General features: G+C 36.1%; 1 protein-coding gene across 2 annotated transcripts in view; it reads left to right on the top strand.

Moving 5' to 3' along the window:
• The first annotated feature begins 7,229 nt into the window (after positions 1–7,229).
• GPATCH1 (G-patch domain containing 1) overlaps positions 7,230–18,831 on the top strand; it is a 46,822-nt gene continuing 35,220 nt past the window's right edge. For both annotated transcript variants that reach the window (XM_051979741.1, XM_051979740.1), the window contains exons 1-6: positions 7,230–7,318; positions 11,255–11,389; positions 11,896–11,981; positions 12,282–12,442; positions 12,567–12,664; positions 17,945–18,003. In XM_051979741.1, the coding sequence (XP_051835701.1) occupies positions 7,246–7,318; positions 11,255–11,389; positions 11,896–11,981; positions 12,282–12,442; positions 12,567–12,664; positions 17,945–18,003 (612 nt within the window). In that variant the 5' untranslated portion in view covers positions 7,230–7,245. The remainder of the gene's footprint in view (positions 7,319–11,254; positions 11,390–11,895; positions 11,982–12,281; positions 12,443–12,566; positions 12,665–17,944; positions 18,004–18,831) is intronic.

Raw genomic sequence — 18,831 nt, 5'->3', positions numbered from 1 at the left:
TTTAGCCCAGTCCAGCTCCAAACCATTCATAGTTTGGCAAACCTTTTCATAGGTATCCTCTCCTGTAGTTGTTCCTTTGATGCTTTGCAGTGCAGCAAGCTCTTCTATGACTTCAAAATAATCATTCATCCCATGAATAAAAATTAGAAGTTGTGCAGAATCATGAACATCATTGCTTTCATCGAGTGCCAAGGAAAAATATGAATTTTTTAAATGGAGTTTTGCAAATGCTGATGCAGATTGTCTCCCATTTCTTCAATCCTCCGTGTAATTGTAGGCCCTGAAAGACTCATTGTACTAAATAAATCGCCCTTCTCTGGACACATCTCTTTGGCAACAGAAAGAAGGCATTCTTTAATAAATTCTCCCTCCATGAATGGGCTGCCAGTGTGTGCTATTAGCTTGGCAACTTGAAAACTTGCTCACAGTGATGAAATATTTAGCTGCTTCTGTTTCACAAAAGTATTTTGCTGAGTTGTCAATGTATTTTTCAGTTTTAATATTTTATCTTTTCTCACTTCTCCAACCAAACTATCATATTTATCTTTATGTTGAGTTTCATAGTGTCTAAGCAAATTATATTCTTTGAACACAGAATATAGTGTCTGGCATATCAGACATACAGCTCTTTCCTTGTACTACATGAAAAAGTAATCATAACTCCACTGTTCTTTGAATATTTACACTCCGAGTCAATTTTTCTTTTTCTTGACATCATTATTTCCTAGGGATTCCAAAGTGCTATTAGTAAAATACCAATATATATATACACAGTGCTACAAAAACAATATACCAACAATAACTTTGCCCATAGAGAGACATACATTGTCTCTGCAATGCCCAACTTCCTCCAAGCTGCCTCTGTGCTGTGATGCCTCCGTTTCCTGCACTCTCTCCCCTGTTTTTCTGGCTCCCGCTTTCGATCTTCACTACTGCAGGGAATTCCCCCTGCAGCAGCTGTGACATGCGCACATGCACTGCACATCCCCCACACCTGTCTGTTGTGGTGGCTGCCGTTACTGTACAAGGCCGCAGGCCATCAGTCTCCGTCTTCTACATCTCTCTCCCTTCCCCACACCACACACCCTGGCCTGGGAACTCACCTCACCTCGGTTATTGCCTCACACTCTGTCTCCGCCGCTTCAGCCCAGTGCTAGAAGTGCGTGTTGCTAACGCGAGTTTAGGTCAAATGTCACTTCAGGTCTGATTTTGCCATAACCTGGTAGGCCGCATAAATGTCCTCAGTGGGCTGCAGCTGGCCCACGGGCCGTAGTTTGAGGACCCCTGATATAGAGGTTGGATGGACGCTTTCATCTGAGACTATGCTGCTTTAAGAAGGATAAGTGGAACATCATCCCTTTCTTCATCCCTTTCAGCTCTTAGGAAGCAAGGACTGCTGATCCAGACAAACGTTTGGAGTTTATAATTTCAGGAGACTGGATATCTTTTAAATCCTGGAAGGCTTGGCATGAGAAGGACCTTATTAGATGCCAAGACTGTGGTCCAGAGTCTGAGAAGAGGTAGACTCTACATCAAGGCTAAAGGACCTGTGAAGGAACCTCAAGAATGTACTGTTGAAGACAATTTATAACCTGTAAAAACTGACTTTGCTCCAGGGAAATCATCATTTTGAAAGCCCTGGGAAAAGAGTTTGTCTAGATTTTATAGTCTCCAAACAAGGAATGGGTTTATTGATAATTTTCAAGTTTGTTATATAAAAATGAATTTTTAGTGTTTACCTCATACCAGCAAGAATTTTTGCTATAAAAAGGGTCAAAAATGTGAAGTGAAATGTATGTGAAGTTTACCAAATTTTGTTTTAATTGATTGTATTGAATCATCTTAAAGTTACACCCATTATTTATTATAATTATTATTATTTTATTATAGCTTTTTATTTACAAGACATAAGCATGGGTAATTTTTCAGCATTGACCCTTGCAAAACCTTATGTTCCAACTTTTCCCCTCCTTCCCCCATGCTCTCCCCTAGATAGTAGGTAGTCCAATACATGTTAAATATGTTAAAGTATATGTTAAGTGCAATATATGTATACATATTTATACAGTCATCTTGCTACACAAGAAAAATCAGATTTAGAAATAAGTGTACCCATTATTTAAAGGGACTCTGAGAAAAATAATTTTTGCTTTTGTCCCTTTGAATGTTTCTGCTATAGACAATATGCAATTTATAATTTTTCTATGTATTGAGTATTATAAAGGCAAAATGATTTTTATAATGTTGAATTTAGAATCATCTACTTAGATATGAAAGATAAGCTGTGAACTTTTTAGGATGAATTTCTTATTGTTATCAATGTAAGATAATAGTCAATACCTATTTAAGATATGTGATTCTTGAGAGCTAAATTCACCTGAAGCTTTGATTAATGAGATTTGCTATTTGAGATAAAATCTCTCAAGATTGTAGCTGATATTATTTGGAGTTTAAAAGGTATTTTTAAAAGGTATGATTGTCTGATGGATCATCTAACCAGTGATCTACTATCTGAATGGAATATGCCTCAAGCTACTCAGAATGTGATCTTGAATTGTTACAGGTAGAAGTTAGTTATCTGGGCAAGACTTGTGAGGACAACCTTTGCCTCTGCTTAAGGTGGGCTCCCTCTGACTCAGTTTCACAGTGGTGTTCTTTTGAATAAGAACCCATTTGATTATTCCTGAATCTGGCTTAAGGTGGAATTGTTACTACATGATTAATTGAATACTGGGACAATTACCTGAAGTAAAACTGAGTTAAGGATACTTTATCCTGTAACATGTATGTGCTTTCAGGCCAAGGCCTGAAAGACTAGTTTTGATGCTATTTAAATCAGATTCTTGCCTTTTTTTTTCCTCTTATAGAAAGTTTATATAATGGGAGCAAATGGTCAGTAGAAGCCATGAGCACAATTCAAAAAAAAATGTGATTATTATATGCTAAAATAGGTGAGTATTTGGCTTAGTCATCTTTCTGTTGCTAGTGCATATGTCTGTTTTATTTATTTTAACATTTCTGTTGTTGCTAACGTTTGTGGAGGCATCTTTATTTGTGAAAGGTTTCCTACCTTGTGAAATTATGAAGAAACCTCATCAAAATAAAGAGGAAGGACTGAATGGGAAAAGTTAGATATTTCTTCAAAAGGAAACTATAAATTAACCAAGCTATAGGATCAGATTTTGGTTTCCCCCACCTTTCCTCCCTGACAAACAATTCCCAGGATATGGTGTGATGTAAATTGTGTCCCATGTAACCTTTGGGAGGGGCCCTCCATATTTACTCTGTCCCTTTCTGCGGGGAATTCCTGACTCTCAAACCCTAGGAAGGGTACACCTTCCCAGACAATTCCCATTCAATTGGATATCTCGGCCTGGGGTTTAGTCAACATCCTTTTGAGTAGTTCAAACTACTTTTCAGCTCCAGACCAAGATTTACCCGATATTATAAAGGGTTTGGTAACCCACCTTTGCCAAATTCCTAATCAGGAGTTTGCCCACTAAGAAAGCTGTCTTGTTAGAGTACTGTTTTCTTAATCCATCTTTGCTAATTCCTAATCAGGAGCTATTTGCTCTTCTGAAGTTAGCCTACTGATGAAGATATTTTCTTCTCAGTGTAACCCATCTTTGCAGAAGTCCAAACAAGACCTTGCCCACTAAAAAAGCTATCTTCTTAACAAGCTGTCTTCTTAGTGCAAATAAATCTCCCTTTGCCCCAAACTTGGGGTTTGGGAATTCTTTCGCAAGGGATCTGAGACATCACACAGAGGGGATCTCTTACCTTCAATTTGTACCTCATCAGATGGACAGAACAATTCTGGGAATGTATAGAATAAACTGACCTAGTCCATATCTAGCCATCCTATATTTTGGGAACATATCTCAGGGTCAGCAGAGACATGTCTTTGTTTAAATTCCTTCTTTTCCCCATTTTTCAATGATCTAGCACCGTTTTTCCCAGGCAGTGTCAGATTGTTTTTAATAATTGAAATATTCCTAATATAGTTTTAAAAAAATAGCTTTCATACTTAGAATGTAAGGACATATTTTCAGCCCATGAGGATGAGTCAGCAAGGGCCAGAGTTATATTGCATCAGGGAACATGTTGCTTATGATGCTTATGCATGAGGCCTCACTTTTACCTTTCAGTTCTATACTTTTGTAAGAGTGATACCCACATCTCATGAGAAATAAATAAAACTTTTTCCTTACATCTTGAGAGATCTCTAAAATTTATTGGATGGGTTACATATCACACAATGGTAATCTAGAAAAGATCCCGATGGATCAAGATGCAGAAAGAAGTAGGGCTAACTAAATCTCATAAAAAGGCTTGACCTGGCTTCTGTGGGTGTATTTCCATTCTTGTAAGAGTGTAAATTAAATCTTTCCTGCATTTATCAGTGAATCAATAGAGTCCTTGGTAAAATATTTTATTTCTTACATGTGTAAAAGGATTCTAATATATTAATGGAAAAAAATATTCACCTTGAAGAAATGCCTTAAAGTATTTAAGCATTGTGTATTACTTAACAAAACAAAGCAATAACAAAAAACTCATCCTTCGGGGTGTATTTTGCAGTTAGTACAGATTTACCAAAATTTGAAAATTGTTTATTATCAAGATTTTGGAGACACCTAGGTGGTGAAGTAAATAGAATCTTATTCCTGGAGTCAGGAAGACTTCCTGAGTTCAAATCTAGCCTCAGACACCTATGACCCTGGGCAAGTCACTTAATCCTGTTTTCCCAAATCATTCCAGTATCTTTGCCAAGAAAATCCCAAATGGAATCCCAAAGACTTGGACAGGAATGAGATAAACTGAGTAAAGACCTCAAATAAGAATATTGCCTTGATCTATGCCTTAATTGTGATTGAAGATTTTGCAATAACAAGTTGAGCAACAGTTAACAGCTGCAGGTGTTCGATTATCTTGGATAAATATTTTCTTACTGTTCCTTCCCCCTCCCCCCCCCCTTTTTTTTTCTGAAGCAATTAGGGTTAAATGTACTTAACTGAGGTCAAATTTGAACTCAGGTCTTCCTGACTTCAGGATTGGTGTTCTATTCACTATGCCAACTAACTGCCCTTTCTTCTCCTCCTAATTAACGTTAAATACTTAATTGATAAAGAGTTTATTATTTACTAGTATTTTTTTGTTTCTTGGATAGGTTTCCAGAAGCCTGGACTCCCTAAGACAATGGGAGAAAAGGTGAGGGTTATGGTTAGGGTCTATATAATCTTGTGATTTGTATTTTGTGCTTTGTACTCCTTTACTGATGATACCTTGCTGTTAGGAGTTGCCCTTTCTCCCTGAGCTCTGGGCTGAAGGGTCTTATATTTTACCCAGAGTTCCCCCATTATCTGTGGCCTTCTACAGCTAGGACATGGGAATACAGAGAAAAGGAATGAAACAAAATTTACTCTGAAGGGTTACTTTCTAACATGGGAAACAAATACATATATAAGTGCATACAGAGGAAATATAAAGAGAATGAAATACAAATAAATAGTTAAATCTAAGGTAGATAGGGAGAGAGAACATTCGTATTTGATGGTATCTGGGGAAGGCTTCAGGAGCTTAAGATGAATCTTTCCTGAATGGGATTCTATGTAGCTATGACAAGAGGAGCCCTGAAACTCACTCACACTCTCTCTCTCTCTCTCTTTCTCTCTCTCTCTCTCTGTCTCTGTCTTTCTCTCTTTGTCTCTCTGTCTCTCTGTCTCTCTTTCTCTCCCTCCTCCCCCCACTTTGGGGAGAAAGTTTGAGAAACTCCCTCAGAGAAGCTTTCCCCTGAGGGACCCTCCCCAGGGAAGCAAGATAAAGTAGTTTTGTTCTGTTATCTGGGTGGGACTAGTTGAGTCCAGGACCACTCCTACTTAGCCTGAGCTGGAGATAGACATTTCTGTCCAACACTATTGAACTGGAGATTAGCCCAGAGATACTCATTCAAGATTCTCTATTCTGATTCCAGCTCAAACTGTCCCCACCAAGAGCTGCTCATATAACAAGCTTCCTTCAACCCAATTCTTTGCTGAGGACCTAATCATGTTAAGGAACTTCTCTCTCCCCTTGGCATGGCTGCAACCCTCTGCCTGCTAACCATTCTCTTTCAGCATTACTCCCTCTTTATCTCTCACCTATTTCCCTAACAGGAGGATTTCTCTGCTCCCAGCCCCAACCAAAAGCTGACCTCTCAGTTCTAATAATAAACCAACCTCATCACTAGCCTTATCTGTATAACCCTTTACTGAGAGGACTAAATTCTAAGTAGGATCCAGTAAAGAAGCACTACCAAGGGGATGCACTTATACAGCTTTCAATCATAGATAGGTTAATTCTATAGCTCAAGGGTAGGATTATGAAGTAATCTCCAAATGAATTAGTGGTGGTCTTCAGATAGATAGTGCTTGGTTTCCTGAGGCAGATTCATAGACCAAGGACTCATTAGAACAGAAGCTCCAAGGTCTGGGGACCCCAAAATCACAATACACTCATCCTGACTGTATGCCCTTAATGTTCTTTCTGGGTTAAAATTTGCTAAAACTATAAGTTGGAAAGAAGATGCCAACCTTCCTCATTCTTCTATCAATGAGGTCACATGTGCAGTCCTGTCTTATACCTAAATGTTTACCTTCCATCTTGTCTACCCTTATAAAATGTAAACCAGGGCAGCACTTTTTCTTTTGGGGGCTGGGCAAGTCCAATACCTGACAGTACCATTAGATTTTGAGCTCCTTCAGAGAAGGAACTGTTTTTTGCTTCTCTTTTTATCCTCAGATGCTAGTAACAGGAGCTTAATGAATGTTAAATGACTGGTACTAAGTAAGCGCTAGATAAGTGTTTATTGGTTTGAAGACTATTTGCCAAAGGCATGAAGCTAGTTAAGTGGAAGAGCCAGGAATAGAATTTAGGTTTCCAGTCTCTTAGTCTGATCCCTTGCAATTTTGGGGGAGGAAGAAACTAAGGTTCACGTGGTCAACTTTGACTTCTCAAAGATCCTCAAAATGACCAAAAATCTGCTATTGATTTCGGTCAGACGTCCCTCCTTGCCAGTCACAAAAGTCCCAGCCTTCCAAGGAGATAAACACTCAAGTCTTAGAATCCCCTCCAGGGTAGAGAAGCTGCTCCAGGACTGACCGTCTAGAAACAGAACAAAAAGGAAAGCGGTAGAGAAAATGAGAGTTTTGGACCTCAGCGGCCACTGTAGGTGGGAGTAGGAGGGCGGAGTCAGGAGAGAGCAACATGGCGGCCCGCGATAGTGACAGCGATGACGATCTGGTCACCTATGGGACCGGCCTTGAACCCCTGGAAGAAGGTGCTCGCGCTGGGGTGGGGCTCAGTATCTTCGATCGAGAAAGGGCAGGGAGCAGGGAATGGGCTTCTTACGGTTTGGTACCCCGAGAGAGGGAGAGCCTACACCTTAGAGAGAGAGAGAGAGAGAGAGAGAGGGAGTCCTGGAGCGGGAGGTGAGGGGGAGACGGGGTCTCTTCCGGAAGCCCGGGGATCCTTGGCGGGGGGAGGAGGCCGTGCCTCTGAGAGCTGCGGGCTTCGCCCTGCCTGGGCCTAAGGGACCCTGCAAGGCCCTCTCTCGTTCGTCAGGCCTCCAGGGCAGGCCGGCCCTCGCCTTCAAGCGTGTGGGGTTCGAGAACAGAATGGTGCCCACGTCGGAAGACTGATCTGGGACTTCAGTGTTTCAGTGTTGCCAAAGTTGCCTTGAATCTTAGGGCGTGCAGCACCAAGTTTTAATAGCCCACAGCGGCTCGGAAGCTTTGTGCACGTCGACTCTGGCACTGTGTTGTTGTTTGTTCCGAGAGCCTTCGAGATTTTAAAATTGCATTGAGATTCATTAGTGGTGGGAGTAACCTAAGTTCGAGGTCATCCCTACCTCTGCTTCAGGCTTTTGAGCCATTCATTGATTGCTCCGACTGATTTAAATCGTGTAATACAAAACATTGAGATAAAACGGATTGTAGGGATTTCATCTCAGCAAGGGGGTGAGACATTCAGTCAGCAAATATAAAGTGACTACTAAAAGCACCACAATTATCTAATACCACGACTACTAGTACAATTCCTACTAAAAGTAGTAGCAGATTACAAACTCTGACAATGTATTAAGATCTTACCAAATAACAATGGTAGATCATTACTGATCACATAAGATACCTTGACTACTTATTGAACTAAATAATGCCCCCAAGCCCTCCAACATATATGTTTTTTATTTCCCCCCAATCACATGTGTTTTTGATATTTTTAAAAAGTTTTGAGTTTGAAATTCTCTCTGCCTCATCCCCCATTCTTGAAACAGTAAGCAATTGGGAATAGTTTATACATGTGCAGTCCTTTGTAATGTAAAACATTTCCATATTAGTCATATTGTGTAAGAAAACTTAAGCAAAAGAAAATGAAAAATAGTATGCTTCAATCTGTATTCAGACATCAGTTTTGGAGACAGCATTTTTCATCATGAGTCCTTTAGGATTGTCTTGGATAACATTGTGTTGCCGAAAATAGCCAAGTCACTGATAGTTCTTTATTATACAGTGTTGTTACTGTGTATAATATTCTCCTGGTTCTGCTCGCTTCACTTTGTATGAGTTCATGTTTTCTGAAGATATTCTGCTCTTTATTCTTTATAGCACACTGATACTCCATTATAATCATATGCCACAGCTTATTCAGCCATTCCCTGATTGATGGGTATTCCCTCAATTTCTAGTTCTTAACCACCACAGAAAACTGCTATAAATATTTTTGTACAAATAGATCCGTTTCCTTTTTAAAAAAGGGATACAGACCTATTTGGATTAAAGGGGTATACACAATTTTATAACTTTTTGGACATAGTTCCAGTTATTTTCCAGATTGGTTGGGTCCTTTCACAGCTTCACCAACAGTACATTAGTATCCCAGTTTTCTCACATCCCTTTCAGCATTTATTTTGTTTTTTTGTCATATTAGCTAGTCTGATAGGTAATTGAATTGTACATGTGAATAAAAATAAATTCTATAATTATAATTTCTTACTCATTGATAAAGTCTCATCTCACATGGTGGGGAGTGGGGGAAGATATAGTAGGTTGTCATAGTAATAGTAGTAGTAGTAGTAGTAGTAGTAGTAGTAGTGGCAGCAGCAGTACCATTGTTCAGTCATGTAGTATTCTTCACGACCCTTCTATTCTCCACTCTTTTGAAGTCTGTCTAAGCTCATGCTCTTTATTTCCATCATGGTATTTGTCTATCTCATTCCCTGCTCTCTTTTTTCCTTTTGCTTTCAATTTTTTCCCAACATCAGGGTCTTTCCCATGAGTTCTGTCTTCCCATTATGTGACAAGTCTTTAAGCTTTAGCTTCAGTATTTGATCTTCCAGTGAATATCCTAAATTAATTTCTTTAAGTGTTGACTGATTTGATCTCCTTGTTGGAGTCTCAAAAGTCTATTCCAACCCTGCAACATGAAAACCTCAATTCTGTGGTGCTCAGCTTTCCCTAAAGTCCAACTCTCATAGCTGTACATTACTACTGGAAAAATCATAGCTTTGACTATTTTGACCATCATTCCTTTTTAGAATGCTGCCAAGATTTGCTGTAGCTTTTTTTCTTAGAAACAAGCATCTTTTAATTTCATGATTGCAGTTGCCATGTTCAGTGATCTGTGAGTCCAAGAATATAAAATCTGACATTGCTTCCATTTCTTCTCCCTCTTTTTCCTAGGAAGTGATGGGACTAGTAGCCAAAATCTTAGTTTTTGCTACTATGCTTCAAGCCAGCTTTTATACTCTGTTCTTTCATTAGAGTTGTATCATTTGCATATCTGAGATTGATGTTATTTCTCTAGGCATCCTTAATTTCAGCTTTTGATTCATCTAGTTTGACATTTTACATGATGTGCTTGACATGTAAGTTAAATTAATAAGGTGAATAATATACAGCTGCCATATTCTTTTTCCAAATTTAAACTAATCAGCCGTTCCATGTTCCATTCTAACTGCTGCTTCTTGACCCACATGCAGTTTCCTCAAGAGACAGGTAATGCAACCTGTTATTTCCATCTCTTTGAGAAAGTGCCACATTTTGTTGTGATCCACATAGTCAGAGGCTATCGTGTAGTTAATGAAGCAGAAGTAGATATTTTTCTGGAATTCCCTTGTTTTATCCATAATCTGCTATATGTTGGCAATTTGATCTCTTGTTTCTTTGCCATTTTGAAAAACCATCCTGCTTTTCTGATAATTCTTAGTTCTCATCTTGCTGAAGCCTAGTTTGCAGAATCTTAAGCATAACCTTCTGGCAGGTGAAAAGAATTCAGTTGTTCGATGATTTAAATGTTCTTTGACTCTGTCCTTCTTTAAAATTGGGACATATACTGATCTTTTTCAATCCAGTGGCTATTGTTGAGTTTTTCAAATTTCCTGGCATGTGGAATACAGCATTTAACAGCATCATCTTTTTTACATCTTTGACAATTTTAAGTGGAAAAACAAAGATAACGTCTAAAAGGAAGGTTAATGAGTGCTAGTACTTCATTCTATCCCTATAACAATCCTACGATAGTTTAGCAATTGTCTCTATGTTTAAGATTAATTCTCAAACAATAAGTATTCTTCAAAGTTTAGTTTGAAACAAAAATCACAACTTAAGAGAACTTCATCTAGCTACATTTCTCTAACTTGTCCCTAAATTTTTGGGAGGTAAAGTAGTTATCTTCTCTCAGTACTTTTAAACTTCAAAGTGTATGGAAAATAATTAATTTTCAAACTTTTGTAGCAATTAAGATATGTAACTTTTTCTAGGCCAGAAAGGAAGTTTAACTATCAAACCTGCTTCTCAATTTAATAATGTGGTTAAAACCCCAAAGTCCCATTTCCTACTATTTTAGTCACACACTAAAGAAAGGATGAGGAAAATATAAAACAAAGATTTTCCAGAGCTTAGCACATGACATGGTACATAATAGGTACTTAATGGTTTTTTGATTGACATTTAACTTTGCTAGAATATGTATATTCTCTAAAACATATTAAACTTCTACTTCCTAGAGTAGAAAAGCTTGATCAAATGAATTTCAAGGGGGATAAAATTTTAGGAAAGATAACTTGTTACTTTTATCATCTGAAATTGGTATATAATTGTTATCTGAATTTAGACTTATTTTGTTTGAGAAGAGACATTTTCCTTGAATGATTTTTGTTTCTCCTCCTTCATTTTTCCTTTTACTGTCTCTATGTGTTTCTTTCTGTCTTAAATAGGTGAAAGACCAAAGAAACCACTTCCCATTCAAGATCAAACAGTTAGAGATGAAAAAGGAAGATACAAACGATTTCATGGAGCCTTTAGTGGAGGTTTCTCTGCTGGATACTTCAATACTGTTGGCTCAAAAGAGGGTAAGACCTTTCTCCTTGTGGATACAACTTAAGTTCTTACATATTCAGCCATGAGAATACTGTGTAACAGTTTTTAAACTTCTATTTTAAGTGTTTTTATTATTTCCATAGAAGTTTAAAAAATGTGTTTGAATGGTAAGCATATTTTTGGAAGTAATCTAGTTTTTTCCTTTATTTACAGTTCCTATCTGAAATGGCTTCATTTAAAGGGGCATGATTTTTTAGAGGAAGGAGTGGAAGGTGTGGGTTTGACTCCTGACTTTTAACATTAATAACTATGACTTTAAGAAAGTCACATAACTCTGTGACCTAACTTATGAGCCTTAATATGTCTCTGTCTAGAAAATGGGGCTGATGATGGTTACAATATCTATCTTATAGGAATGTTATGAGATATACTTTTTGCAAGATGCTGCATAATTGTAAGTTATTTACTACTAGTATTTCTCTTTGACTCTTAAATTTATATAATTTCTAGTTAAAATTTTTAACTTTTCTTTTTCAAGGATGGACACCCTCTACCTTTATATCTTCAAGACAAAACAGAGCAGATAAAGCTGTTCTTGGTCCAGAAGATTTTATGGACGAAGAGGTAGGTTTACAAAACTATAATTGCTAACTAGCCTTAATTAAATGTGTACTCTGTGTTAGATTCTGTATGGTTCAAAATAATATACTCTTTCTTTTCAAGAACTTTAAAGTAAATAAGCTAGTGTCTGTTGGTGTCTGTGAGACTTGCTTTATAGGTGTATGTGTTCATACTGCTGTATATGTGAGTTTTTGCATCTCAAACTGTTTTTAGTTCTTGAATTTCATCTTGAAACTCCATTATTTTTTAGAGCTTAAGTGTGTTTTGTGGTTCAGTACTAAAACTTTTTTTGTTTTTTAAAAGGATCTTAGTGAATTTGGGATTGCACCTAAGGCTATTGTTACCACAGATGATTTTGCTTCTAAAACCAAAGATAGAATTAGAGAAAAAGCCAGGCAGTTGGCTGCTGTTGCAGCACCTATTCCTGGAGCAACTATACTAGATGACCTAATAGCACCAGCAAAGTGAGTAGAATTTTTCATTTAATATTTGCTTCTTATTGTTGCATTTCTACCTTTATGATTTTTTTGTATTTTGTCTAAAGAATTTCTATGTTTAAGTTACTATTAAATATTTATTTCCTTTTAGATTATCCATCGGTTTTGAATTGTTACGAAAAATGGGTTGGCGAGAAGGACAAGGAATTGGTCCTCGAGTAAAGAGAAAACCACGTAGGCAAAAATCTGGTGTGTATGTTTAACATGGAGCCTTCAATAGTAAGCCATTCAAGTCTCCAGTATGCTTCAAAAGCCTAATCACTTCAGAATGTGTAGGGGAAATAACAAATGAGGCTGAGCTTCTGACTCTTTGTAGTCTACTTACTGTATTATAGTCACAGACTAACTCTTAAGGGTTATCATCCATTTCCCAAGTATCTGCTACACAACAGTTCTCAGTCCTGGATCACCTCCACTGTCTCTCCTTCTATCCTGCACCCACAGAATGTTATTGGAAGAAGATAAAACCATGCAGAAGTAACTCACTAGAAATTCATGCTTCCAGATTTGGGTCTGTTGCTCACTGCTGTTCTTTTTTTGTTTGCTGAGGCAATTGGGGTTAGGTGACTTGCCCAGGGTCACATAGCTTAGGAAGTGTTAAGTGTCTGAGGCCAGAATTTAGATCCTCCTGATTTCAGGGCTGGTGCTCTATCCACTGCACTACCTAGTTACTCCCACTGCTGTTCTTTAGTCTCTTTCATTCATCTCCTATTGACAGGCTTGCTCTCAGACTTCCTAGATCATTTACTTTTCTTCTATTTCTCTCATACCCTTATTCTCAGGGGATAACTTTATAACCCTTTTATAGAGAACAATTGAAACCATTCTTATTAGTCCTATTCTTCACCTCAATGTCTCTCTGGCTATACAATTATTCTCTTGGTCTTTATCTCTAGTTTTCAAGGGATAAATTGTTTTGTCTTCTTTATAAAACAAATGCTCCTACTAAACCATGGATCCCAAATTTTTCTTCTCTCCTGGAATCTTAATTTGTATGTTTATGAGAATCTTTACAATTTCTTTTGCCATGGAATATAGGGAATTTCAGAATTTGAATTTATTGTTAATTTTTGCCTTCAGAAATGTTTGGCTTTTCCTTAGCTTTTTTTTTTGAAAATGATCTAATCTTTCTACTTCCTTTTACTTCTTTATAAAAAGAATTTGTGCGTGTTTTTTGATCTAACAACACCATTATTAGGCATGAATAGCAAAAGAGATTGGGGGAGAGAGGAAAATTATATATATGTACAAAAAATATTCATAGCAGCTTTCTTCTCAAGGCAAAAAAATTGGAAATTGTGGGGAAGACTTTCATTTGGAGAATGACTCAATAAACTGTGGTATGTGTTTGAGATGGAATATTACTGTTCTCTGAGAAATGAGCAGAATGCTCTCAGAAAGGAAAAAAAAACCTATTATTATGCCTATTAGTTCAATTTCCTATTTACTCATTCATTTTTGTTCAGTCATTTTAATCATGTTCACTTCTTTGTGACTCCATTTATGGTTTTCTTGACAAAGATAACGGAGTGGTTTGCTATTTCTTTTTCCAACTCATTTTACAAATAAGGAAATTGAGGCATAGAGGGTTAATTGACCTGCCCAGGGTCACATAGTAAGTCTCTGAGGCCATATTTGAACTCATGTCTTTCTGACTTTAGGCCTGCTGCTCCATCCACTGTGCTACTTATTCACTTAATTCCCAGTAATTTGGCTTCTCCTTTTAAAAAAATTTTAATTTTATTTATTTAAAAATATTTTTCCCAGTTACATTTAAAACATTTTTTTACATTTGTTTTTAAAATTTTTGAGTTCTAGTTCTACTCTTCTTTATCCCCACCCTTAATTAAGAAACCACATGTGAAATTATGGAAAACATTTCAATAAAGTCAAGTTATGAAAGAAATCATAGATCCCCCACCCTCAAGAAAAATTAAGTTAAAAAGAAAGAGCTTCAATCTGTATTCAGACACAATCAATTCTTTTTCTGGGTATGGACAGGACTTCATACTAGTCATGATTGATTGATTGTACTACTGAGAATAGCAAAGTCATTTAAAAGCTGCTCATTCCAAAACATTGCTATTATTTTGTATACTGTAAATTTCACCTTTCTAGAGTTCATGGAGCACTTTCGAGGGTTTTTTTTTCCTTTCTGAGAGCATTCTGCTCATTTCTCAGAGAACAGTAATATTCCATCTCAAACACATACCACAGTTTATTGAGTCATTCTCCAAATGAAAGTCTTCCCCACAATTTCCAATTTTTTTGCCTTGAGAAGAAAGCTGCTATGAATATTTTTTGTACATATATATAATTTTCCTCTCTCCCCCAATCTCTTTTGCTATTCATGCCTAATAATGGTGTTGTTAGATCAAAAAACATGCACAAATTTATAGCCAATTGGCACAGATCATATCTTTTGATCATTTATCAATTTGGGCAAGGCTCTTATTTTTTATAAATTTGACTCAGTTTCAGATAAGATGAAGAGACCTGATCATGGAAATTTGCTGCAAAAATTTTTACTTTACAATTACTATTGCTAATTGTATTTTCCTCCCATTTATTTTCTCTCTCTTCTTTCACTGTGTTCCTCCTCAAAAGTGTTTTGATATTGTTCACTCTCTCTCCCAATATGCTCTTTAATCCCCTTCCCCATTTCCATGTGCCATTTCCCTTCTGTTTTCCTGCAGGGTAAGATAGATTTCTATACCCATATTGAATGTGTTTTATTTCCCCTTTGAGCTAATTCTGATGAGTAAGATTCATTCATTCCTTCTTTTCTCCCCCTCTTCCTCTCCACTATAAAAGTTTTCTTACCTCTGTTTTTTTATGGCAGATAATTTGTACCATTTCACTTCTTCCTTTCCTTTCTCCCATACATTCCTCTCTCACCTCTTAATTTCATCATTTAAAAAAAGATATTATCCCTTCATATTATATTGGTATATTTGATCTGAGCTTTGTTGCCATTTAGTGTAGTTTTCATTTACATTGTCATAGTTATTGTGAATATTGCTCCTTTTTTGTTTGTTTTTCTAGGCAGTCAGGAGTAAGTGGCTTTTCCAGGGTCACACATTTAGTAAGTGTTAGAGGTCAGATTTGAACTGAAGTCCTCCTGACTTTAGGACTGGTACTGTGTCTACTGGGCTACTTAGCTGCCCTTGAATATTGGCTCTGCTTTTTTTTATACTCTGCATTGCTTTATAATTTTATTCATGTTTCACTGAATTCTTCATCATTCCATACTATAAGTCTACTCATACAAAATTTAAGACCATTAAATTTACCTATTTTTTATTGCTACCTTGTATTTCACATTAAATTGATTTCCAAGTATTATTTCCTTCTCCTCTGCTCTGTAAATCTTCCCTTTTAAGAAATTTAAAAAAAAATTAAAAATCAACATCATATATAATTGTGCCGCCTTTCAATCCCTTTCCCTCCTCTCCTCCCCCTTGTAATGAAGGGAAGGAAGAGCTCTACTAATTTCTAATCATTTGATGGATTAGTTTGGTTTTTCTAATTAGGTTAAATATTTCTTAATGGCTGAAACCATTCCTTAAACATTGCTTCCTCCATAATACTTAGCAAAAGTATTAGGGACATATTATCTGCTTAGTAAATACTTGAGGGAGGAATTCATCCTTTCCACTACTATAGAAACTCTAATGTGACTTGAGATCATGGGAAGAGAGTACTTTTTCTGCATTCTTTACCATTATTATTTCTTACCTTCTCTTTTACTTAAGTGTTTGTGTTAAATTCTTTGATTTTGGTGATCCTTGAGGGACTGGGTCATTTTTTTTTTTTTTTTTTTTTTTGTCTTTGTGTGACTAGCACCTAGCATTGCATATGGTGCTTAGTGAATGTTGACTGAATGAATGGCAGTGTCAAGAGATATATTGTTTCAAATCCCATTTGATACTAACTTGCTTTGTGACCCAGGATATGTCACTTAATCTTTCTGGCTTTAAGAGTCCTAATCTGTAAAAGGATGGTGATAATCTTTGTATTATTATCTGCCTGTCTCACAGGGCTTTTATAAAAGGAACATTTTGTAAACTCTAAAGTTTAGATAACTGTGAATTTTTGCTTCTTGTTCTAGCAACAGGCAATGAGGCATCAACAATCCCATTAATCACATTATGCAAGTTATATAATCTATGGACCTTTTCCTTCTTATACAGTCTATTGTTGTATTCACTCTACTTTTTCATTTTTTAAAATAAGCATTTTATTGATGATTTTTGCATTATTTTAAATTCCCAATATTATCTTCCCTTTTAACAGAAGGCTGTTGTCAGGCAAAATAAATCCCAACACAAGTACTAGCTTTGAAATTGTGTATTTTGTTCTGATCTTTTCTTTACTGGAAAGATGGTAGCATGGTTCACTATCAATCTTCTGAAGTCAAGATGGTTCACTGATATTTTTCAGTGTTTTCCACTGTAATATTGCGGCTATTTGTATAGGTGGCTTTTTTTGTTTTGTTTATTTAGTTCTGCATCAGTTTATATGGGCCTTCCCAAGTTTTTGTTTTTGTTTTTTTCTCATATTTGTTGTTTCTTATAGTAATATAATGTTCTATTATGTACATGTCACATGTACATCTTTCAGTCAATAGATAAAATGCTGCCATATATATTTTTGTGAATATGCCATTCCTTTTTTTGGAGAGGCTATCATACATTTCCTATCTGGGTTTTTAAAATTTGATTTTGTTCATTTTACTTTAATTTTATTGATGCAGTTTGTTTCTATCACATTCAAATGCAAATGTATCCGTTTCCCCTGTCAAATATATCTGTACCATTATAAATGACTCTATGAGTCATTCCATATAACATTTAAAAAGAGAAGAAAAAAAGCTAAAGAATGTATATTATGTCTGATAGTATATAGAACATTCTGTACTTATAGTTTCCTACTTTTTCAATGAAGAGAAAGAGGTGCATTTTCTTAACTGGTCTCTTGAAACTAAATGTCATCATTATAATCCCAAATTATTCACTTTTTTCTGTCATTTACATTTTACAGTCATGAATATTATCTCCTTGTAGTTTACTTCCTTGGTATCAGTAATATAAGTCTTTACATGCTCTGAATTCTTTATAGGCACTCTTTCCAAAGCCCCAGTTTAGTATTTTGGTTTGCCACAGTTTGTTTAGCCATTCAGTCAGTAGACATCTATTTTGTTTCTAGTTGTTTGTTACCACACAAGTGCTGCTTTTAATTTTTTGGTGTGTATGGGATCTTTCTGTTTTTAATCTCCTTGAAATGTATACTCAATTCTTGTATAGCTGATCAGAATTTATCATGTGCCTTTCAGAGAGAGTATTAATAATGAATTCTTTTTAAAATATGCTGAATAATGATTATTAAATTATTAAATAATGATTACTGTTAATTTAGTTAGCCTCTTTTAATGTTATGTGACTAACTATTTTCAAATGTCTTTTATAGTTCCTGGAGTAAAAATATATGGTTGCGCTTTACCCCCTACTGGTTCTGAAGGATCAGAGGTATTGTATGGATTGATTAATATTCTGTTCTCATTGTAATTTTCAAAATAGAAAAGAGATACTTAGCATTTTTTTAGTAACCACTTAAAAATTTTGTCTTTAGTGATGAAAGATGGTTGTAATAATTATTGTATAAGTTGACACATTAATTATATGTGACTTTATCTAACAAATTTAGCTCTTTGGATTAGATTTGGGAAACAGCAGATAAGAAAAATACATTGCTGTGTGACCAAAATAGAGAGCAGAGTTCTTGTGCTAAAGTTCATTTATGTGTTTTATCAACACCTTTTTAAGTCTTTATTTTGTGCTGGGCACTATCCTTTGAGTGCTACATAGGTTGTAGAGAGAGTCTTTGTTGTCAAGGAATTAATAGCTTAACAAAGGAGGTTAAAACATAACACATAGGAATATCAGTCCTACAAGGCAGTGTATGATAAATGCCTTCATTCTTGTATAGCCCAAATGCTTTTGGAGTACAGGGAGCAGGGAGACTCAACTTTGGGATGATCAGGAAAAGCATAATAAAATATGTGGCATTTACTGGACCTTAAAGGGTCCAAAGAATTTCAATAAATAGTAAAATTGGGTGTAGCTCTTTGATTATAGACAATAAAATCAAAACAAAGACATGGGATGGAAATGAACAATATATATTTGGGAGAAGATCAAGCCAGAAAGGCTAATTAGGACTTTGTCACAGAGTTTTGAATACCAGACTTATTAATTTGGAATTTATATCATAGGAAGGGAGCCATTAAAGGTTTCCTCAGCAGAATAATATTATATTTAAAATTTTGATAGAGGAAGATTAATTGAGCAATATTG

Source organism: Antechinus flavipes, chromosome 2 (assembly GCF_016432865.1).
Source record: "Antechinus flavipes isolate AdamAnt ecotype Samford, QLD, Australia chromosome 2, AdamAnt_v2, whole genome shotgun sequence".
In the NCBI taxonomy this organism is placed as follows: domain Eukaryota; kingdom Metazoa; phylum Chordata; class Mammalia; order Dasyuromorphia; family Dasyuridae; genus Antechinus; species Antechinus flavipes.
This window is presented reverse-complemented; position numbering and strand designations above follow the sequence as displayed.